The sequence below is a fragment of the Phalacrocorax aristotelis genome, chromosome 3 (assembly GCF_949628215.1).
Source record: "Phalacrocorax aristotelis chromosome 3, bGulAri2.1, whole genome shotgun sequence".
In the NCBI taxonomy this organism is placed as follows: Eukaryota; Metazoa; Chordata; class Aves; order Suliformes; family Phalacrocoracidae; genus Phalacrocorax; species Phalacrocorax aristotelis.
In genome coordinates, this window is record NC_134278.1 from 107,091,701 (window position 1) to 107,110,262 (window position 18,562).

At 36.2% G+C, this 18,562-nt stretch overlaps 1 protein-coding gene across 4 annotated transcripts in view; it reads right to left on the reverse strand.

The window, feature by feature from the left end:
- SYT14 (synaptotagmin 14) overlaps positions 1-18,562 on the reverse strand; it is a 94,801-nt gene that overhangs the window by 52,267 nt on the left and 23,972 nt on the right. For 2 of the 4 annotated variants that reach the window (XM_075088988.1, XM_075088984.1), the window contains exons 3-4: positions 13,492-13,656; positions 6,438-6,656 (exon numbers count right to left, since the gene is read on the reverse strand). In XM_075088988.1, the coding sequence (XP_074945089.1) occupies positions 6,438-6,656; positions 13,492-13,656 (384 nt within the window). Of the gene's footprint in view, positions 1-6,437; positions 6,657-11,375; positions 12,663-13,491; positions 13,657-18,562 lie in introns of those variants that run through there. The other 2 variants (XM_075088983.1, XM_075088985.1) reach the window with 2 other exon arrangements.

The window sequence follows — 18,562 nt, forward strand, 5'->3', positions numbered from 1 at the left end:
AACTACATAAGTTATGATCTAGTATTCAACAGAGATTTCCGTCTTCCAGCCTGAATACTAACTAGTTCATAGTTCTTACTCCGCATAAGCCATCTTCTTTGCCTGTAATTCTTAGCATCTGAAACGTACAGATAGATAAACCAATTTTGAGAGAACTTTGTGGCCTTATTTTGCTGAACATGATAAAACCATACTGAGGCGCTCGGTCCATGATTTTGAAGCAGTAAGTCTCCATTAACACTTGGCTTGAAAATAGATCTGCTTATATCTAAGGAATAATGATAGAAAATAAACTGGAAAATGTATGATTATCATGAGATTCACTGAGATTCACCCTTCCTCTCTCAGCCTGTCCAGTGGCTTTCACTTTAGCTTGGCAAGTCTGAAGAAGTGCGATCCTGCTTTACAGAACGTATTTAGTGAGGGAAACTTCCCCAGGTTGCTTTAACAAACCAGGTAGATAAGCACCTCAAAACTGGTATACAGGTTAATGAAAGAGCTTTGGTGTTTATGTTGGGAAGATACTGAAAGAAAATCTCTCTATATACCTCAAGTAGTTCAGTGAAGAGACTTTTTCGAAGACATGAAAACTAACAAGAGAGAAAGAAAAGGCAAAATACTGCATAAAGAATCAGATCCAAGAGATTCCAGAAGAACAGTCGCCTTCACGTGCAAAGATTGACACCGAGGAGCAAGGCAAACATATGTCCAACAGACACATCAACATAAAGTGCCGAAAGCCTAGAGAAGAATAAAAGTGGAGAAGATAAACTACAAAAATAACATCATACTCTACCTTCACAATATGGAAAAGATGGATAAAATCCAGTAGCATATGCCTGCTAGAGCAGCAGATTCTCATTTAAGAGAACTTATGTTTTCTCACTGCAGTCTTTTAGTGCTTCCATATGTTTCAAAAAAAACCTCATGAAACGTAAGGCACAATCTGAGGCCAATCTCAGAACAGCCTCTGAACAAACATGTCTTCAGCCATGGAGCTTTATCAATTGAGAAGTTAGAAAAAGACTTTAAAATAGGCTGGAGATGAAACCTATGGTTATATTGAGCTGGTAAACTATAGCTAAATAAAACACATCTGAGTATGCAAAGTAAGCAAGTGAGCTTACTACTTTTTCCATCATAATGCCACTCACTTTGCCTCAGAATTGTGATCAATTCCCCTCTTGCTTGGTAACCTGGAATTTTGCACAGCTGTTAAAGGGGTGACTTGGGCAAGACATGATTTAAGAACATCACAAATTAACTATAAAAACACCAGAATGTTTTCTTCTACCTTTCTCATCTTAAAGGATTCAGAGAACCTTGATTTCAAAAGAAAAGAAGGATGTACAGCTTTGGGCATCTGCCTGCAAAACTCTAATTTCAATATATTTACCCTAACATTTGTAAGTTTAAAAACTTCAATTTTTAGGAATTTAAGGGACTGCTTCCTTAAAGAAGGTATCTTTATAAGCTTCATAGGCAAGTACAATATAACAAAGACAAAACAACTTCCCTGTATAATGCCTGAGTTTTTAATGTTCAGGAAGTAGCCACTACTGGAGACAAAAAGGTTAGTTTAATATCATATTGTAGTTTCTTTTTTAAATTGAAGGTAATAAGAAACCACAGTCACTTTATGATCACGACCAATACAGGTACTGAAAAGTAACTCCAATTCCCAAAGTACAACGAATAATGCCAACGTGAAATTTAAAGTTTGTACACGTTCTTTAGATCACTATTTCAACTCATAATCTCATTAGCAGAAATGTCTTATGATGTTATTTTTGCCTTTGTGGTTTTTTTTTCCCCCCTTATTTTTGTTCTTTATTTTCTGAAACAGATGTGTAATATCACAGCCTGTATTAATCCTTCCTTCCAAAAATATTACAAGTATTGGAGCACATAAAGGCAATACAACATATTCAACAGGATAATAAGAGCATTTGAAATGGTAGGGAATAATACAAAAAGTCAGATGCACATTATAAAAAAATTAAAAGGAAGTTATATCATTGTATGTTTCAGGAAAAAGGAAAAAAGGTCACTTCAGTAAGTATCCATACTTTACTAGATAACATGAGAAAGAACACAAGGAATATTACTGGCAAAAGTAAGATTTCAAACTTCAAACTGACCCTAGAACTCTGGGCCTAAGCACAGATACTGGGTTAAGTCCATACACAGATAGCAAGAAATCCTGTAGTTGTACAGGTTTCTCTTTTCTGTGATTAACAGTTTTGACTCATTTGTGCAAGAGCTGGAAATTTCAGGTGTAAACCTATCTTCCGTACCATTTACTTTGCCATTCTGTAACACTTTTGATTATGACATTTGTCATCATCTTGATTTTCTGATGAACTAGATTTTCCTTTAGAGATACTCTGGAATTAAGCCTGTCCGTGAGGAGCTCACTACAAAAGTTAAATATTTAAAATAGCAATTATTTCTACAGACTGAGCATCTAAGCCCAATATTAAATTTATGATAAAACTCACCAAAATCTAAGTGCCTCAAATCTGCTATATAAATATATAAAGTAGATCAGACTCTGGTCATAAGCAGATTTGTGATCCAAAATTTAAAACCCTAAATTTCAAAGAATGAACTAAAGTACTAATAGAACATTCCATCATCAAAATCCACCAGCAAACCCCCCAAAATACATTGCTTTCTTCATTTAACTACTAAAAACATTATACAAAATCCCATGTCAGTTCTATATAAATATGCTGAAAAGAAGGATTAATATGGCCACCTAGAGGAGGAAAGAATGATGTGAAAACATGCCACACACATTTTCAGGCTTCAGAACAAAACATTCTTGGAGGCATGCAGCCAGAAAACAGATGTAATAAACTAATTATGTAACTGATAGTAAGTGAACCTTAAAATAGTATGACCTGAAATTTTGATTGTCTTAGTAATGCTAACATATTACTATACATGTCTTTAGCAATGCAAGCAAAGCTTACAGGGTACAGTAATAACAGCAGGATTATATTTTTGTCCTGTGAAATTTTGCGTGTGCACAAATTTAAAAAGTGAAGATTAAAGCACAGAGGAAACAGTTATTAGTAAAACTGTTTATTGACTCCTGTGGAAACACACAGCACACTGTTGCAAGATATAACGTGTGATACAGATTAAGTGCTGAAGAGAAAATGACACAAAATTTTCTAAAAATGAAATATCATTTTCATTGCTCATATCACTCTATCTCTGATGGAATTTTTAATGATATCATCAGAGACTGGTTTACTAGCAATGAGCAGGGGGGAAACAGAGATGAGCAAATATGAATTCTCTCTTCTCATCACTTCACTGTAACACTATCAAGCCCTGCTCAACATACAGTTGAGTGGTGCCTTAAGCTAGAAGTACAGCTGAAATGTTTAAGTCTTGGAAGTAGAAAAGATGAAGTACATGAGGAAACAGAAGCACCAAAGTCAAATATATTGACAATTGTTTCTCATATTAAATCAAGTACACAGGAACACACTGCTTGCTCCCCCTCCACTACAAAGAATCAAGAAATGGTTCTATAATTTGTCTTTACACTTATAAAAATAATTCAACAGTCATAAAAACCAACTCTTTAATGAAAAAATTCAGGATTCCTATGGCATCAAGTCTTCTACAGATTTATTTTGCAAGTTTAAGGGACAGTAAAGCTTTGAATTTTTAAAAATTACACTGAAACATCTAGAATGTTGATACTGTCCACTTGAAGTCAGAGATTTTTAACCTCATCTGTTCAGTGAACTGTTCCTCTGAACACATACGAACTGTTTGGTAGCGATAGTCCAGTCTTGCTTATTTTTCATTGCAGGCTTTCTGCACGGGATTTCCAGCTTCTCTTTTCATCAGAGTTCTATGTTGGGCAGCTCTCCCTCCGTACTGATCATAACATAACGAGGCATACTCTGTCCTTCCCTCTATTCAAACTCTATCATTGTGCAAAGATTCTTTCTTTTATGTTTGAGATTATTTAGGAAGAACATAAAAAGTACTAACACTAATTATTCTAGTGTGCCACCTTCAGGTCACTGAAAAGTGAAAAATACTGGGTTGTTAATCTGTTGCCACGTCCAATACCACAAAACTCTCTTTAATACTATTGAACATGATGTTGTTGAGATTAATGGATTACAAAAATGAGACAAAATCATCACTCTAATTTGCAAGCATTTTGCAGACAACTGTAGAACAATTGCAGGCTATCAAATAAACAACACTGCTGATTCTCCACTCCTTGTAAAATGTGGGAAGAGAATTCTTTTACTGCTGCTTGTGAGAGCAAAATTGTGACAGTATTAAAGCTTTTTTGCAAGTAGAAGTATGTGGTTAAAAAGCTAGGTTTTTAAGTTAGTAAGTTTTGATAGTTTCTGCTTTAAACTTTTTTTCCCAAATCCTGAATATTCTTTCATTATAATAAATTCAATTTGCATAGTAATTTTAGAGTGAATCTGTGTGTGCATATATATAAATTCAGCCAGCTTCCTGAATGGAAAAAGCATTAAGAAGGGATAGCAGCTGGTGACAGTATCTTTAGCAATAGAAGAAAAAATTTAAAAAGTGGAGGATGAAACAATTGTAACTTCCCTGATGCAATACTTGTACTTGCCAACAGGGTTCTTTTGTCTTAGATTCTATTCATGATATAGATTTCCAGACTGGAGTTCTCATTCCCCAGAAGAGGATAAAAGTCAGTGACTATAAATTTTTTATGGTCTGAGAGAATGATAAAGACAACAATTATTTAAAAAATAAACACAAAAACCTGGATACAGGGTAGTACAACACCTTTGGAGATTAAATCTTATGGAACAAAAGTAAAAAGCTCAGATGAACTGAGAACTTTTCACTAGAAGATAACTCGGTAGGATAAAAAAACCTGAAATCTGAAATAGAATAATCCATGTTGGAAGGAACATGTGACATTTCTTTTTCTATGATTATTTCAACAAGCTCAGTAGTTTGAAAGGAGACAAATACATTATCCTTGGTATCTGAAAGTAGTCACCTTGTATAATTTGTATCTATTATTTGCCAATAAATATGATTGAGTTTTCCACCTCCTGTTAATATACATCACTGTTCTTACCCAACAGTAACACGAGCCATACAAAAAATTAGGATCTTGTCTTTCAAATTCCCCCCCAATGCTGTTGATAGATCTCAGCAGATTAAAAAAACACCCCCAAACAAAAAAAAAACACCCCCAAACCGTGATACTTTTACTATCCCTCTTCCTCCTTGTCCTTCTCCATCATAGTGTCCAAGGATGGGTTCTTACCACCTGACCTCACCTCTGCACCTCCTCCCCTATTTGCTGGAACTCAGACTCCTAGCCTCCCTACAATTTAACAGCAAAGAAAGAACCAAAACTTCTGATCATCACAAAATAATCCTCTTACTCTGCAGCTTACTTCAATTATGGCTTTCATATCCTTTGTGTCCTAACTTGGAATCATGAATGAACATGCACTACTTTCAAATTTCAGTAGCCAACAGACTTTAATATAATTGAAGTGCATCATATAGTAGAAAATTTAATGTTTTTCAAGCATTTCTGGACTGTATAGAACATTTAAGGGCAGACATCTTTTAATTACATGTATCTACTTTTTATTAGAAAATAGCAATCTCTAAAAAAACCTTTGCATTTTAACATTAAGGGAGACCAACAAATACCTTACTATAGCCCAGCATCTATATTAGAATCTGACTTCTACGTAACTTCAAACCAAAGCTCACTTTTCATGCTAGAAAAGGCTATAGACACAGTTCTCACATACAGCTACTTTCAAGCACAAAAAGCATATTGACAAAATATTGACAGCAGAATTCTCAGCCTCTATGTCAGGCTGAAATATATACCACAACAGAAAACATCCGTTGTTTACATCCAAACCTTAACTCCATGGAAAAATTATATTAATCTAATCTTTGTAATAATTTCTTTCTGTGACTTCAAGAGAAGATACAGAACATTCCAGTAATGCACACTGCAATGACCATATGCACCATAACCAATAACCAGTTCCATTCACTTTGCTGTTATGACAGCTTATCAACAGAGGAATAACAGGTCTTCTTTGTAATTATAATGCCACAGAATTCATCAAGAGTTGCCATGTTTCCTTCCTAAATCAAAACAGTTTAAATTCTCCCATAAATAAAATTACTAATGATAAAATTGTATGAAACTTTATAACAAGAGATTATATAATTTCCAGTATTTTTCCAGAAGAATCTGCAGAAGTACGTGCCTTTTTTTTTTTTGAGCATGCACAAATATAAAAAGATATCTGGATATTTCTTGTAGACATTGACTATTTGCAAGTCAAGCTGTCCTCATCTAGGACTTACTTATCCAGAATGTCATTTTGAAATTTGGAATAAAAGGAATGCTTTTAAATCACTCTTACCTTCATCTATTGAGGCTTCACTACTGTATCCATCATATTCTGCAGACAGGGGACTATATTTTTGTCTGGTTTCCCAAATATAGTTTTTTTGTTGTCTGCCATCCACCACTGGCAGCCTGGAACTCTGGGTTCTAGACAAGGCCTCATGATATTTACCCAGTGCTTCATCTTCACTCTCAGATGATGAACCATGCTGGTCTTTACTCATATAAGAGTTGTCTGTTTGAATAAAATAAAGCAAATGGACTACAGCTCAAAACAGAATACAATAAAATAACCGTAAGAGGTTATGACTGAAGATATTTAAGCTATTTCAATTTAAATTTCTGTACAAAAATATTGTCTTGTTGTAACTATAAATATTATGTTATTTTGTAATTGGTGAGAGCTATTTTTCTTTTTTAGAAAAACTGAAAGACCATTAATCCCCCCCCCAAAAAACATTCTAAAACTTATTCAACAGAAAATAGGTCCGTTTATGTAAGGCAGCACACACTGAAGTTCTTGAAATCCTTCATTAAGTAAGAAAATGTTCAAAATAATTTATTTACAGTAAACCCAACACTGCTGCAATATTATTTTTGGATATCTAACATATCAAAAAGGCAGCTCTTGATACTCCATACCCAGCTGATTTTTGCTGTGAGCACACAGTATAACGTAGATATGAAACTGATTTACAAAGAGAAGCCTACAACAAAATCGTCCCAGGATATTTATGTCAGTAGTACTTAAACTCACAATAACAAATGGGAAAATGCTAGTGAAAGATGTTTGCATGCACCATTTTATTTAACTTGCAATAAACAGCCCCTTGTTCAATATCTGAAATTAATGCAGATTCTCATTACTGACATCTGGCAACAGCAAAAATTGCACAGAAGAAACCATCTAGGTAATTCTTTTATACCAGTTCCTCTATAATGCCCACTCCTGTGGCCAACTTTTTCCAACTGTATCTCAAGTATGACTTCCTCCCACAAGGCAAAGATTCAGCTGCATTTTTGTTTCTGTAAAAGGAAAGCTTCCTCCTTCCTTTTCCAAACCTCAGATGGATTCTGTCCAAACTTAATATGCCATGTAGAGATTCTGTATATCTCAAACTCTAGTAGGCACTAAAAGAGTTCATGTAAACTCGAAGGTCAGCACTACTGCTACCCTGTGAGCAAGCCTATAGTATATGATTTGCCAATCAATTTCCATTACTGGCAGAGCTCCAAGATGCCCATAATGCTGTTTTTCAGCTCCTGATTCTGCAAGGGAATATTGTCTAACATGCTACCCAGCCACGCTCAACCACGTGTCCCTTCCCTGCTTTTATGCCCTCCTCCCTGTCCTAGCTCTAGTTCTGCACTTCTGTTCCCATTATTCTCTGTCTTCATGCCCAGACAGTCTCACTCCTCTGTCTGGGTATTCCAACTAAGGGAGGAATTCAGCTTACCCAAAATCCAGCCATCTAAAATTAAAGTAACTCAACCTACGCCAGCCATCTAGGCCTCTTTTACAGTCAAGTGTTTGCCTCTTCCTACCACACAGGCCCTTCCTTCCTACTTTTAGGGAAGCCTTTAGAGTAGATCAGTCAAATCACTTCCCATAGAAGTGATTCCCTGGTACTCACACAGAAAAGCCTATGCTGCAAGTTTAGCTAAGACATCTATTGCAAAGTTACATGTATATGAGCAGAAGCTTATCCTAAGTTCCTGTCTCCTGGCCCCATACTCCAGGTTCCAGCTCCAAGCACTCAGTTTTGGTCCCTTATGGGGATTTCCTCTTTATGCTCCTTGGCTATTCAATCCCAAATTCTCTTTACTTGCACCTAACCAGCTACTCAGGTAACCTTAGTCTTTCATCAGTAGTCTCTTCACCTTCATTTAATACTATCAGTTCTTTCCATAGCTGCCACCCATCCTACCTCACCTCAAACCCCAGTCTACCACTTGCATCATGTCACATTTGTTCAGGAAGTTTCTGTCCTCATGTAAGTCATGTTTATTCTCAATTCTGTTCAAACTTCCAGTGTCCTTCAGTAACTGTAAGTATCAAAAGCAGGACAAGACCTGCTCTGTTCTTCAACCCCTACAATGAAGCATATGAGTGTAAATGGGATGGTCAGTGAATTTAACAAGCAAATTAGAAGTGTTTACTATGCCTTTTCCAAAGGCAAAGTTTCCAAAGATTTGCAATTTGGTCAAACTTACGTGTTTTTTCATAGAAGAACATGGGCAGCTCTGACATGGGAAGAGTGCTCTCCCACATTTCAAGTACATACTCCAATATACAAAGGTGACAAAGCATCTTAGTGAAGCAGATATGAAATCTACTTATTTTTTCACAGATAACCAGCATGTTTTTTCCCATACTCTATTCCTGGAAACAGCTAAAGATTTTAAACTATAGCTTCTAAAAAAAAAAAAAAAAAGAAGAAAAAATCTCAGACAGAAAGCATGCCAAATTTCATCCCAAATATTTCTCATTTGGCACATAGTTATAAGCAAATAAAAATAAGGTTTTGAAATTGAAAATGTCAGGTAACTTTAACTGTAGATGGTGCTACCAGCTCTACATGTAACATGTACGTAACCTTAATTTAGTGTACAGGAAAACTGGTGCCTTAAAAGACTGCTAATGAGCAACTAGATCTTTCAACCCTAGGCTATCAATTTTAATTCAAGTCTGACAGATACGGTTCTTCCCACTGTACTGATGGCTATAAAGCAATTTCAATTTCACTGAGCACTTACTGAGAATATCACAGCAAGCAAGATATATTCTGGCTAGCAGACTCACTACAAGAGGCTGCCCAGAAAAAAGCCTCCCATGCTGGTACAGAGTAGAATTTTGTATCTCACATGGCCCTCAACAGGTTGAAACCTGCAACCTAGGAAACTTCTACAGATTTCCACAACTATAAAGCAGGGCATACCAGGACTAACATATAGTGCCAGACTTCAGTATCAGATGCATCATTTATCATTACAAGAAATGTACTCGCAAATAAGAAATTAGGTTCATTAATCAGTCTGCATAAAGTATAAAGGATGGAATAGTAGAAAACACAGTAGCAACATGTTTGAAAGAACTGCTGAAAGTTATGCCTCTAATCATACACTGACATTTGTATGCATCCAGAAGTTCTCAGTGACACCAGATATTTTTTCTCCAGGTCCTAGCATAAAAGAAAAAGAATGAGGATGTATACTATTATTACAAGTCATGAAACAAGACTTCGTCAGAGCACTTAGCTTGGTTTTTAACTTTAATGAAGTTATCTGTGCATACTTGCTTTAAATGAACAATAAAAAGGACTGAGAAGCCTGCCATACGAAGATAGGCTGGGAGAACTGGGTTTGTTCAGCCTTGAGAAAAGGAGGCTCAGAGGGATCTCATCACCATGTACCAGTACTTAAGGGGTAGCTACAAAGAAGATGGAGACTCCCTTTGTACACGGAGTCACATGGAGAGGACAACGGGGAATGGACACAAGTTGCTCTTGGGGAGATTCCGATTGGACACAAGAGGAAAATTTTTCACAGTGAGGACAGTCAACCATTGGAATAATCTCCCCAGGGAAGTGGTTGACTCAGCCACATTGGACACTTTCAAGAGTTGGCTGGGCAGGCTGCTGGGCCATCTGGTCTAGACTGAGCTCTTCCTAGAAAGGTTGGACTAGATGATCCCTGAGGTCCCTTCCAACCTGTGACTCTGGGAAATCTGTTTTGGTTTCTTGAGAAAAAATAGCTTCCTGCAAGTTAAAAAAAAGTCCTCAGGGTTTTATGCCTCTCCTTGCCATTCGTCTCTTGATTTTTATATGTTAGCCGGAAACTTGCCTAAGAGAATTCATGTTCTTATTAAAAACTTTATTTGACTAACACAGGTCATATGGAAAGCTACTCATTTGCGCATCTGGAGACCTAAAATGCCATTTTTCACAGAGAATGTACTTCAGAAATATGATTACATTAACAAATAACAGATAAGATCATATTTTATCATACAAACATGGAGACCACCCCCTAAATCAAATTTAAAAAAACCTAAAAAAAACCCCACAAACAACCCAACAAAAACCAAAACCCAACAAAATTAATAACCGAAATTTTCAGACAAGGGAAAAACACACAATAAAAAAAAAGCAACATACCAACAACTGATTTCTATTATGGAATTGTTAATTTCTCTACAGAAACTGCATCTCCAAAAAAGCCTGTGTTGCTTTCTAAAAATTTACTACACAGCCTGCAAAACAATTCTGTAAAAATGCAAGGTTTTACTACTTACTCACAAACTGTTATTGCGGTCCCATTGTCATATTGTTTAAGACTGGATTTCGAAGACGGCACATACAGCATCCATATCAACAATACAAAAAGTTGTAGTCTTACAAAGAAAACCTAAGACAAGCCTCATTCAGTTCTTTCTATACTTAAAATCACTTAATTGTCACTTGTCACTGAGTTGTGTCTCAAAATTACTGTCTTACATATCCCAGAAATATATTCTGAAGATCTACTAGAATGTAAATGTAACATAAGATGATAAAGAAAAAACCAACTTATCACAGTTTATGCAAGGCTTTTAAAATACACAAAATAAAATCCACTATCACAGAACAAGTGTTAATTTCCAGTATTAATTCATAGTTTTCAACAGAAACCACACAAGGCACTGCAGAGAAGGTAAGAAAAACTGTATATAGAAAAAGAAAAGTTAGAACATAGGAATGGCATTTATTCATTAGTTCCTTTAAGTAATACTTGAAAAAGTAATTAACTTTCAAGAAATATCAACATAATTAGAAAATGAAGCACTGACAACACAGACCTACTTTCATCCACAGGAAACACTATTATTAAATGTGTAAATTAGGTGAAAAAAAGTAGGAAGTATCATAAGTTTCAGGAAAGGTTGAAGAATTCAGTTTGCTGATGGACTCCTCACCTTTTCCTGCTGTCTTCTTATTGCACAGCTCTCTTGAATTCTTTTCTGAGGTCTTTGAGTTTTTACCCACTTTTGCAATTGTAGTTGACACATTGTCTTCGTCCTTTGATATGGATTTTCCTTCTCTGTCAAAAAAGGCTCCAGATTTCTTTTCTTTGATTTCATTACTGCAATTGGGATGGTCATTGTATGTCATCAAGCTGGAGTCCGATAATTTTTGCTTCTGTACTTCAACAGGTTTTGTTTCTAAATCTTGTGGAACCTTCATACCGTGCATTTCTTCAGAATCCTTAAAATCAACTCCAGTTGACCGTGGTTTGATTTTTCTATGCAAGTGATTCTTAAAATTATCTGATACTGCATGTATGCAATAATCTTGCTCCTCAGTAGATTGCTCCATTGTAAATTTATTACTTTTCAGGTTACTATCCTTCAAGAACTTATCATTTACAAAACACTCATTTCCTCCTACAGCTTCCCTTTTAAAAGGTCCTCCTACATTCTTCAAATTCTGAGGTTCTTCTGTATCACTTAAATAATTATTACTATCTCTGCCTTTTAACTGGCACTGCTTTCTGTCCATGACATGGTCAGATACTACATCTTGACTTCTATCTTTTTTTACAGAATCTAATGAATTGGACCAATGAGACTCTCTCTGTTCTGCAATACCTCTCTTCGCTTTCATATTAATTTCCTGAGAATGAGTTAATGGTGGTGTGTGTTCCTCTCTCCCTTGCACAGGTTTATCGTTCTGTATTTTGACACATTCATCTTTGGCACAAAGGCCATTTATCATGCTTGTTACTTGCTCTGCTACGGAATCAGCTACACTGTAGCCGACTTCTCCAACAACACTGGTCAGATCATCCACAGCACTGCTAAGTGTGTCAACCAGAGAAGACATAGAGGGAAGACTCAGATTTTGGTGGAGGTTTCTGAAAAACGCCATTTGTCCAACCTATTCAGCAACAACTTTTAATATAGAAAGGTCCTCCGTTTCACAAACAGATCAACTCCATTTCTCCAAGTTCAGTTTCAGAGCTATTTGCTTTTGCTATCTCAAACTCAATATATTTACCAGGGCAGTTGCAGCTTTGCTCTTTCCATTTAATATGCATTGAAAATAATAAGAAAGTAGGTAAGTAAATATCTTGAAATTGTGCCACAATGAACCAGCAACACCATAGTCTTTCATTAACTGCAGCATCAACTAGCCATAATAAAATTCATTATTTTCAAAAACAAAACAACTGTATGAAGTGGAAATATGGGGGGTTTTTTTATTCTAACCTGCAAAGAAGAAGGTGTGAGACATTTAAAATGTGTCCTTTCATCAGTATTACACTTAAACAAGCTTTTAACATAATAGCTGCACAAAACCCTCGCATCACTGGGAGTTCTTCACCCCAAAATATTTGTTGTCTTTTACATAAGGTAAGATATTTTGGAACACAAATAAGCAGAAGGGAAAAAAACCTCTCACATTTCCCATTCTGTTCTCTAGTGCCTGTCCCTTCCTCTCAAGTCAGCTAACAGAGGCCATTCAATTTCCATAGCCCAAAAGTTATTTTACCAACCCTCAATATCTTTTTCAAGGTTTAGTCTTTTTCATTTCACATTATCCTCAGAGACCTTGTTCCAGTAAAAAAGTAAAGAAATAATTTGGAGTCAGAGATAAGATGTCTTTAGTTTCTAATGTTTTACTTCTTTAAAATTATTTTCCAGTTGAGTAAATGCAAGACCTTCTCCAAAAGGTCGGTGAAGGATTTTAATAGGCTGAGTGAAAACCTAATAATCCCACTCTTGAATTTACTTGAGAAGATTTAATTATACAAAATTATGGAACAATTAAGATAGGTTCAAAAGGATTCTCATACTACAAGAGAAATATCTTCTCATAAGTAAACGCCAACTCTTTAGTCATATAGCTGTTGAGTTGCTGTGGCTTGTGAATACTAAGGTTTCTTTGTTTCCACATACTGCAGAGTCATGGAAAAAGTTGATGTTGTATGTTTTCATCACTTGAGTCAAGTGATTGTTTGTGTATTTCTACACAACCTTGTAAAAACATGCATTATAATTAAGTTTAGTACACTATAATTCAGATACTTACAAAGTTTATCTTCTGAATTCTTTCTTGTAGTGTATCCTGAATCGAGATCTGGGAAACCACTAACATTTTCAAAACACATCTTCTTATTAATATATAGGAAAAGTAGCAACATGAGAATAATGAACACCCCAACAGCAGACAGGAATCCAATTGCTTCAGGAGATACTAAAAGAAACAGAAAGAAACACACTTCAGTAAGTCTTGTAAAAGTCGTAACTTGGAAAAGTTATAATATTTATCAGAATTGATCATTAATAAATACTACTAAAGTTCCAAATACATATACAAGATATAATTGAAAAGCCGCCATTTAAATTTGAGTTTTTTTCTGATACTGTTAAATTTAATCAGATTTTTTCTCTTCCAATAATCTTTTTGAAGAACAGAATAGTACCTGGTCCTAATCTAAGAGAGGACTGACATTGTGAGCAAGAGGTTCTGCCAGAGTACTGGACCCCATAACAAGCCAGGGTTTCTGCAGAAAATGGGAAGATTATCCGCAGATGCCAAGGCTGAGGATTTTTCATGGATCATCTGAGAGAGTGTGTACTGGAAGGGAGCTAAGAGCATCTTCCCCCTTCCTGGAAGGAACTGAAGGTTTGACTACCTGGACTCAGGGCCTACTCTGAGATGTTGCTGCTGGGGAGGGACTGAGCATTTGCTGGTGAGGCCATTGCCTCTGCCAGCCTTGCTATACTGCGCTCCTGACTCCCCTTCCCTTAGGGACCAGCTGGCCCTCACTGCCCGGACAAGTACTATACTGTGTGAGCAAAAAAACCCACAACAACAAAAGAAGCGCATAACAGTATGTTCCTTCCCTGGTACATGCACGACTTGTGTATAAACCAGGAAAGAGCTAAATGGAATAGAGATAAAGCATACTTAATCAAAACCAGGTAGAGAAAAAAAGGCTGAAGTAGACTGATGTGTCTTAGCAAGCATATAAAATAAAAAAAGATGTAGTTGCTATAAAGCAGATAACTGAAATGAAGTATTGGGCATCTTTTGCAGGGGTAGAATCTTGCAAGTCTATCAGTACCTAAGTAACAAGGTCAGTAACACCATTTAAGTTCAAGATTACCTAGGACACGGTTTTAGGAATAAGAAACCTGGGAATGGATGTAGCAAATTGGACCAACTCAGAAAGAGTAATTAAATGGCAGCTTGTTTAAGGGAGACTGGACAAAGAAATGGATGCAGAAGGGTGGCAAAAAAGAGGGTCTAGAAATGTAGGGAATAATGAACAGGTCATAAAAGCAGCTCAAGAACAAGAGAGGGCAGGTCTTTTGACAGAAGGAATGCAGATGCCCACAGACTATAATGAAGCTGACTCACTTCATTAATCAAGGCTGCCAGGATGGCAGAGGACGCCCTTGGGCAACCCACTGGACTCCCTACTGGGTCTACATCTGAAAGACTTGATTTGAGAAGTTAAAGAGTGACAGAACTGCAAATTTGTTAATAAGTAGTGTGGGAGGTTAAAGTGAAGGGTTACAGAACTATAATTCAATAATATTTGGGTGCAATTTATAAGAATAAAGTTATATAACTCAATAATTGCATGCAATTAACAATGGTGTAAAAGCATTATGGAACTGTAAGCAATTCATAGTGGTATGTTTATTAGTTAATCTGTTAATTGGGTTATTAGTAGTGTGCTGATCAATAGACGTAACTGATATAAGAGACTATAGTGTTTCAAACCTGCATTCTAAAAAGGAACAGTTAGACCTTGAGGTAACAGACACCTTAACACTCATAAGTGTTTTTTGTGGCCTCACCACACAGCAGTGCGCCCTTCAGGATTGAACATGGCTGCACTCATCTGGATGAAAGCCAGGATTTCACAAATCCCTTTCTTACTGCTGTTTTTCCTAGACTCCGCTTCCCTCTACTCACTACCATAAATCCCATTCTTGGGAGTTGATTTTTTTCTATTTCTATAAGATTTATGAAGACTTATGAATTCTGTTTGCCAAGATCTTGACACTTCACTGTAGGAGTATAATGCTGTGTGGCAACATCTTCCACTATGTAAAAAGGAGTGGGATTGAAGAAAAATTGGCAACATACTCTGCTTTCTCAGAGATGCAATATAAAAGGACAAGAGGCAACAGCCCGAAGTAGCAACACGGAAAATCCCAGTTGGAGGGGAAAAAATTTCCAGAATAAGAAGGGTTAATCATTGGAACAGATTGCCTAGATCAGTTACAGAATCCAGCTTTAACGTTAGCCCTGCTTTGAGCAGGGGGCTGAACTGCAAATTACTTTCCCAGGAGCCTTCCAAATTAAATTATTCTCTGAGTCTACATAAGCCCTTTGTAAATCTGGGCTCATACATCTATGTAAAAGTGCTGACTGGGAAACATGTGCAGTTCCACAACCTCCTCAGTTTGTTTTGTGGGATCACAGGGAACATTTGTGCTTGTGATGCTGTTCTTAAATAATAATACAGATGTTTTTAAAAAATGGAAAAGAAAGATCAAAAGAATGCACCTTTCACCATCTAAAAGGAAAGATTTGCACTTCTATTTTGAGCAGGACACACAGACCGATCTGAAACTGTGAAAATTATTTTTCCTTCACGTTTTACCTCTGACCAGAAGAGATCACGTAACATTGTGCCTAGAACCTCGAAAGTTTTCACGTAAAAAGGAACCTGCCAATAACTTCGAACAAGCCATCCTGACGAAATTACTGAAGAAATACCAGAATGGCAACTGAAGAAGTCCCAAAAGGTTGAAACAGAAACCTCAATTAGACTAGAACCTCTATTTAGTCAATATCAAACTTGAGTAAATTTTTTTCTTGTTTTATTAGATCATACCAGGAAAGTTAGGAAGAACATGAGCAACTCTCAGCTGAGTTAAGCTGGGAACACTGTCTTCTGAAGAACTGAAAGCAAAGCTAGAAATAATTGAAAACCTTCAAAATCTGTCCCTCACCTTCCAACCAAGTCCAAGAAAGAACAAGAAATATAAAAACATAGTGTAACTACTTAATAAAGCCAGAATAAACAAACATTGCAACGGGGAGGAGCAGGCATGTGGTATTTTCAATTTCAGCCAGTACAACAGAAATACAAAAACCCATAGAGTTACAGAGTTCCCCATCAGAACTTCAGGATGAGACGTCCTGGTGCATCAAGCAGAGCAACAAGGTGAGAAAGGTGGAATTATATTACAGATCAGAGAGGAAATGAAGCTAAATCTTTTATAAAAGTATTTTCATTATCATGAACAAATGGAAAAAAAAAAACCAAACCTTTGTTCACAAAAGACCCTGGTTGCACGTCCTACTAAGATTACCTGATATTCCCTTCAGAAGTGTGTTTGGAGTTGCTCATAATTTAATTAAAATCACTTGCTATAGCTGAAGTTCATGGCACTTTGCCTCACACTGAAGGGTTTTTGTTTTTAAGTTAAAAAAAATAAATTAAGCCATGACCAAGAATGAGCTGATGAAAAAAAAAATTACCACTATAGTGGTGACTAATTTTTTTTTTTAAATCCCTAGTGTTCCCTGACTTAGAGCAAAGAAAATTTTGCATGTGCCAGGTGTTCATCTATCATTTGTCAGTCATCCATTTACCATTTTCATGGAAGCTTCATAAACATGGGAAAGTTCTGAGATTTGACAAGAGCCTCATTTTGTATCTATTCATTTTTTACCTCAAAGTTTAACAGATGAATTCTCCCAAGGTTCTGCTGGCAGTAGGCATGCTCCCTCCCCTCCCAAGACTGCATATGGATAGCTGAGAATGTCTGGGGCTATTGGAACAACATCCAGTTTTCTTTGAATTATTGATCCTGACCCAAATGAGACTAGAGACTGGGCCAAGAGCAGAAAAATCTTTGTTCTACAGAACTTCCAGTTCTAACACCTATCAAACACAGAGGGAGTGGCAGAAAAGGCAGGAAGAAGAAACTGATTCACCAGGACACAGGGACCAACAGAAGTGGGAATGAAGTGGAAGGTGGCAATTAGGCACAAGTTAGTGATGTCCAGTGAGGAAACGGGAAGAATGAGTTATGAAGAATGTGTAACATTGGGATGGAGGACACAGAACTAGTTGGAAAGTGAAGAGAAGGCAGAAAAATAAGACAGATTAGGAAGACTAGACAGATAAAGATAATGAGATCACATAAATTTATCTGAGAGGATAACTGCTTTATTATTGAAGCAGGCCGTCCTAAGCAACTTTGCCTGAATTCAGTGTCAACACCTCTCTGAGCAGGAGATTGAACTGAATTCCAGTCATTCTATAAATCACAATAAGGGATAGTAAATGTTTTCTTTTAATAAAATAGATTAACTGTTCAACATCCTCAGAGAAAACTGCACTTTCAAGTATTTCATTTTGATCTTTTAAAACTGTAGGTTTAAATTTTTAGAATTTTTTTTTTAATTTCACTTCTACTGTTCAGCAATCAAAGCCACTTTGACCCATCAAAATATGTGCTTAAGGAAGTTAACCACAACGTAAAAGTAACTTGAAAACACAATACTTTTTGGTTTTTTTCTCAAGTACTTCCTGGTTACTAATTAGTTAAAGAAGGCACTCGGTGCAAACTGCATAGTTCTCTATGGAAACACAGTATCTGATGACATCTTTCTGGAGGGGAAAAACACATTGGCTGATACCTTACTAAAAAGAATGAAACTTTAGCTGCAGCAAGACTAATTAATTATTTATGTAATTCAGTGTGAACACAGGACTTGAAAATTATATTTCCGTATCAATTTACATCCCTGTAAAGAATCTCAGAATGCTTGTTCACAGCTTATGTATATTATCAAGTTAAAATCCTTTAATGTATTACCATTATAAAGCCAGAAAAAAAACCCTAAATAAAATTGTACTCCAATTTTCCACATGTAAATAAGTACAGATTCCCATCTATGAATAAAGGTTTTATACATCACATTAATCCTTCAATTAGTTTCTCACAGTTGAAGTGTCAAGCAGTCATACGTCGTAGACAGAAAAAAAAAAAAAAAAAATGTACTTTTGCATATAAAATGTATCTGTGCCACATTCAGCACCAGAGTTTTGATTCAAAACACATTG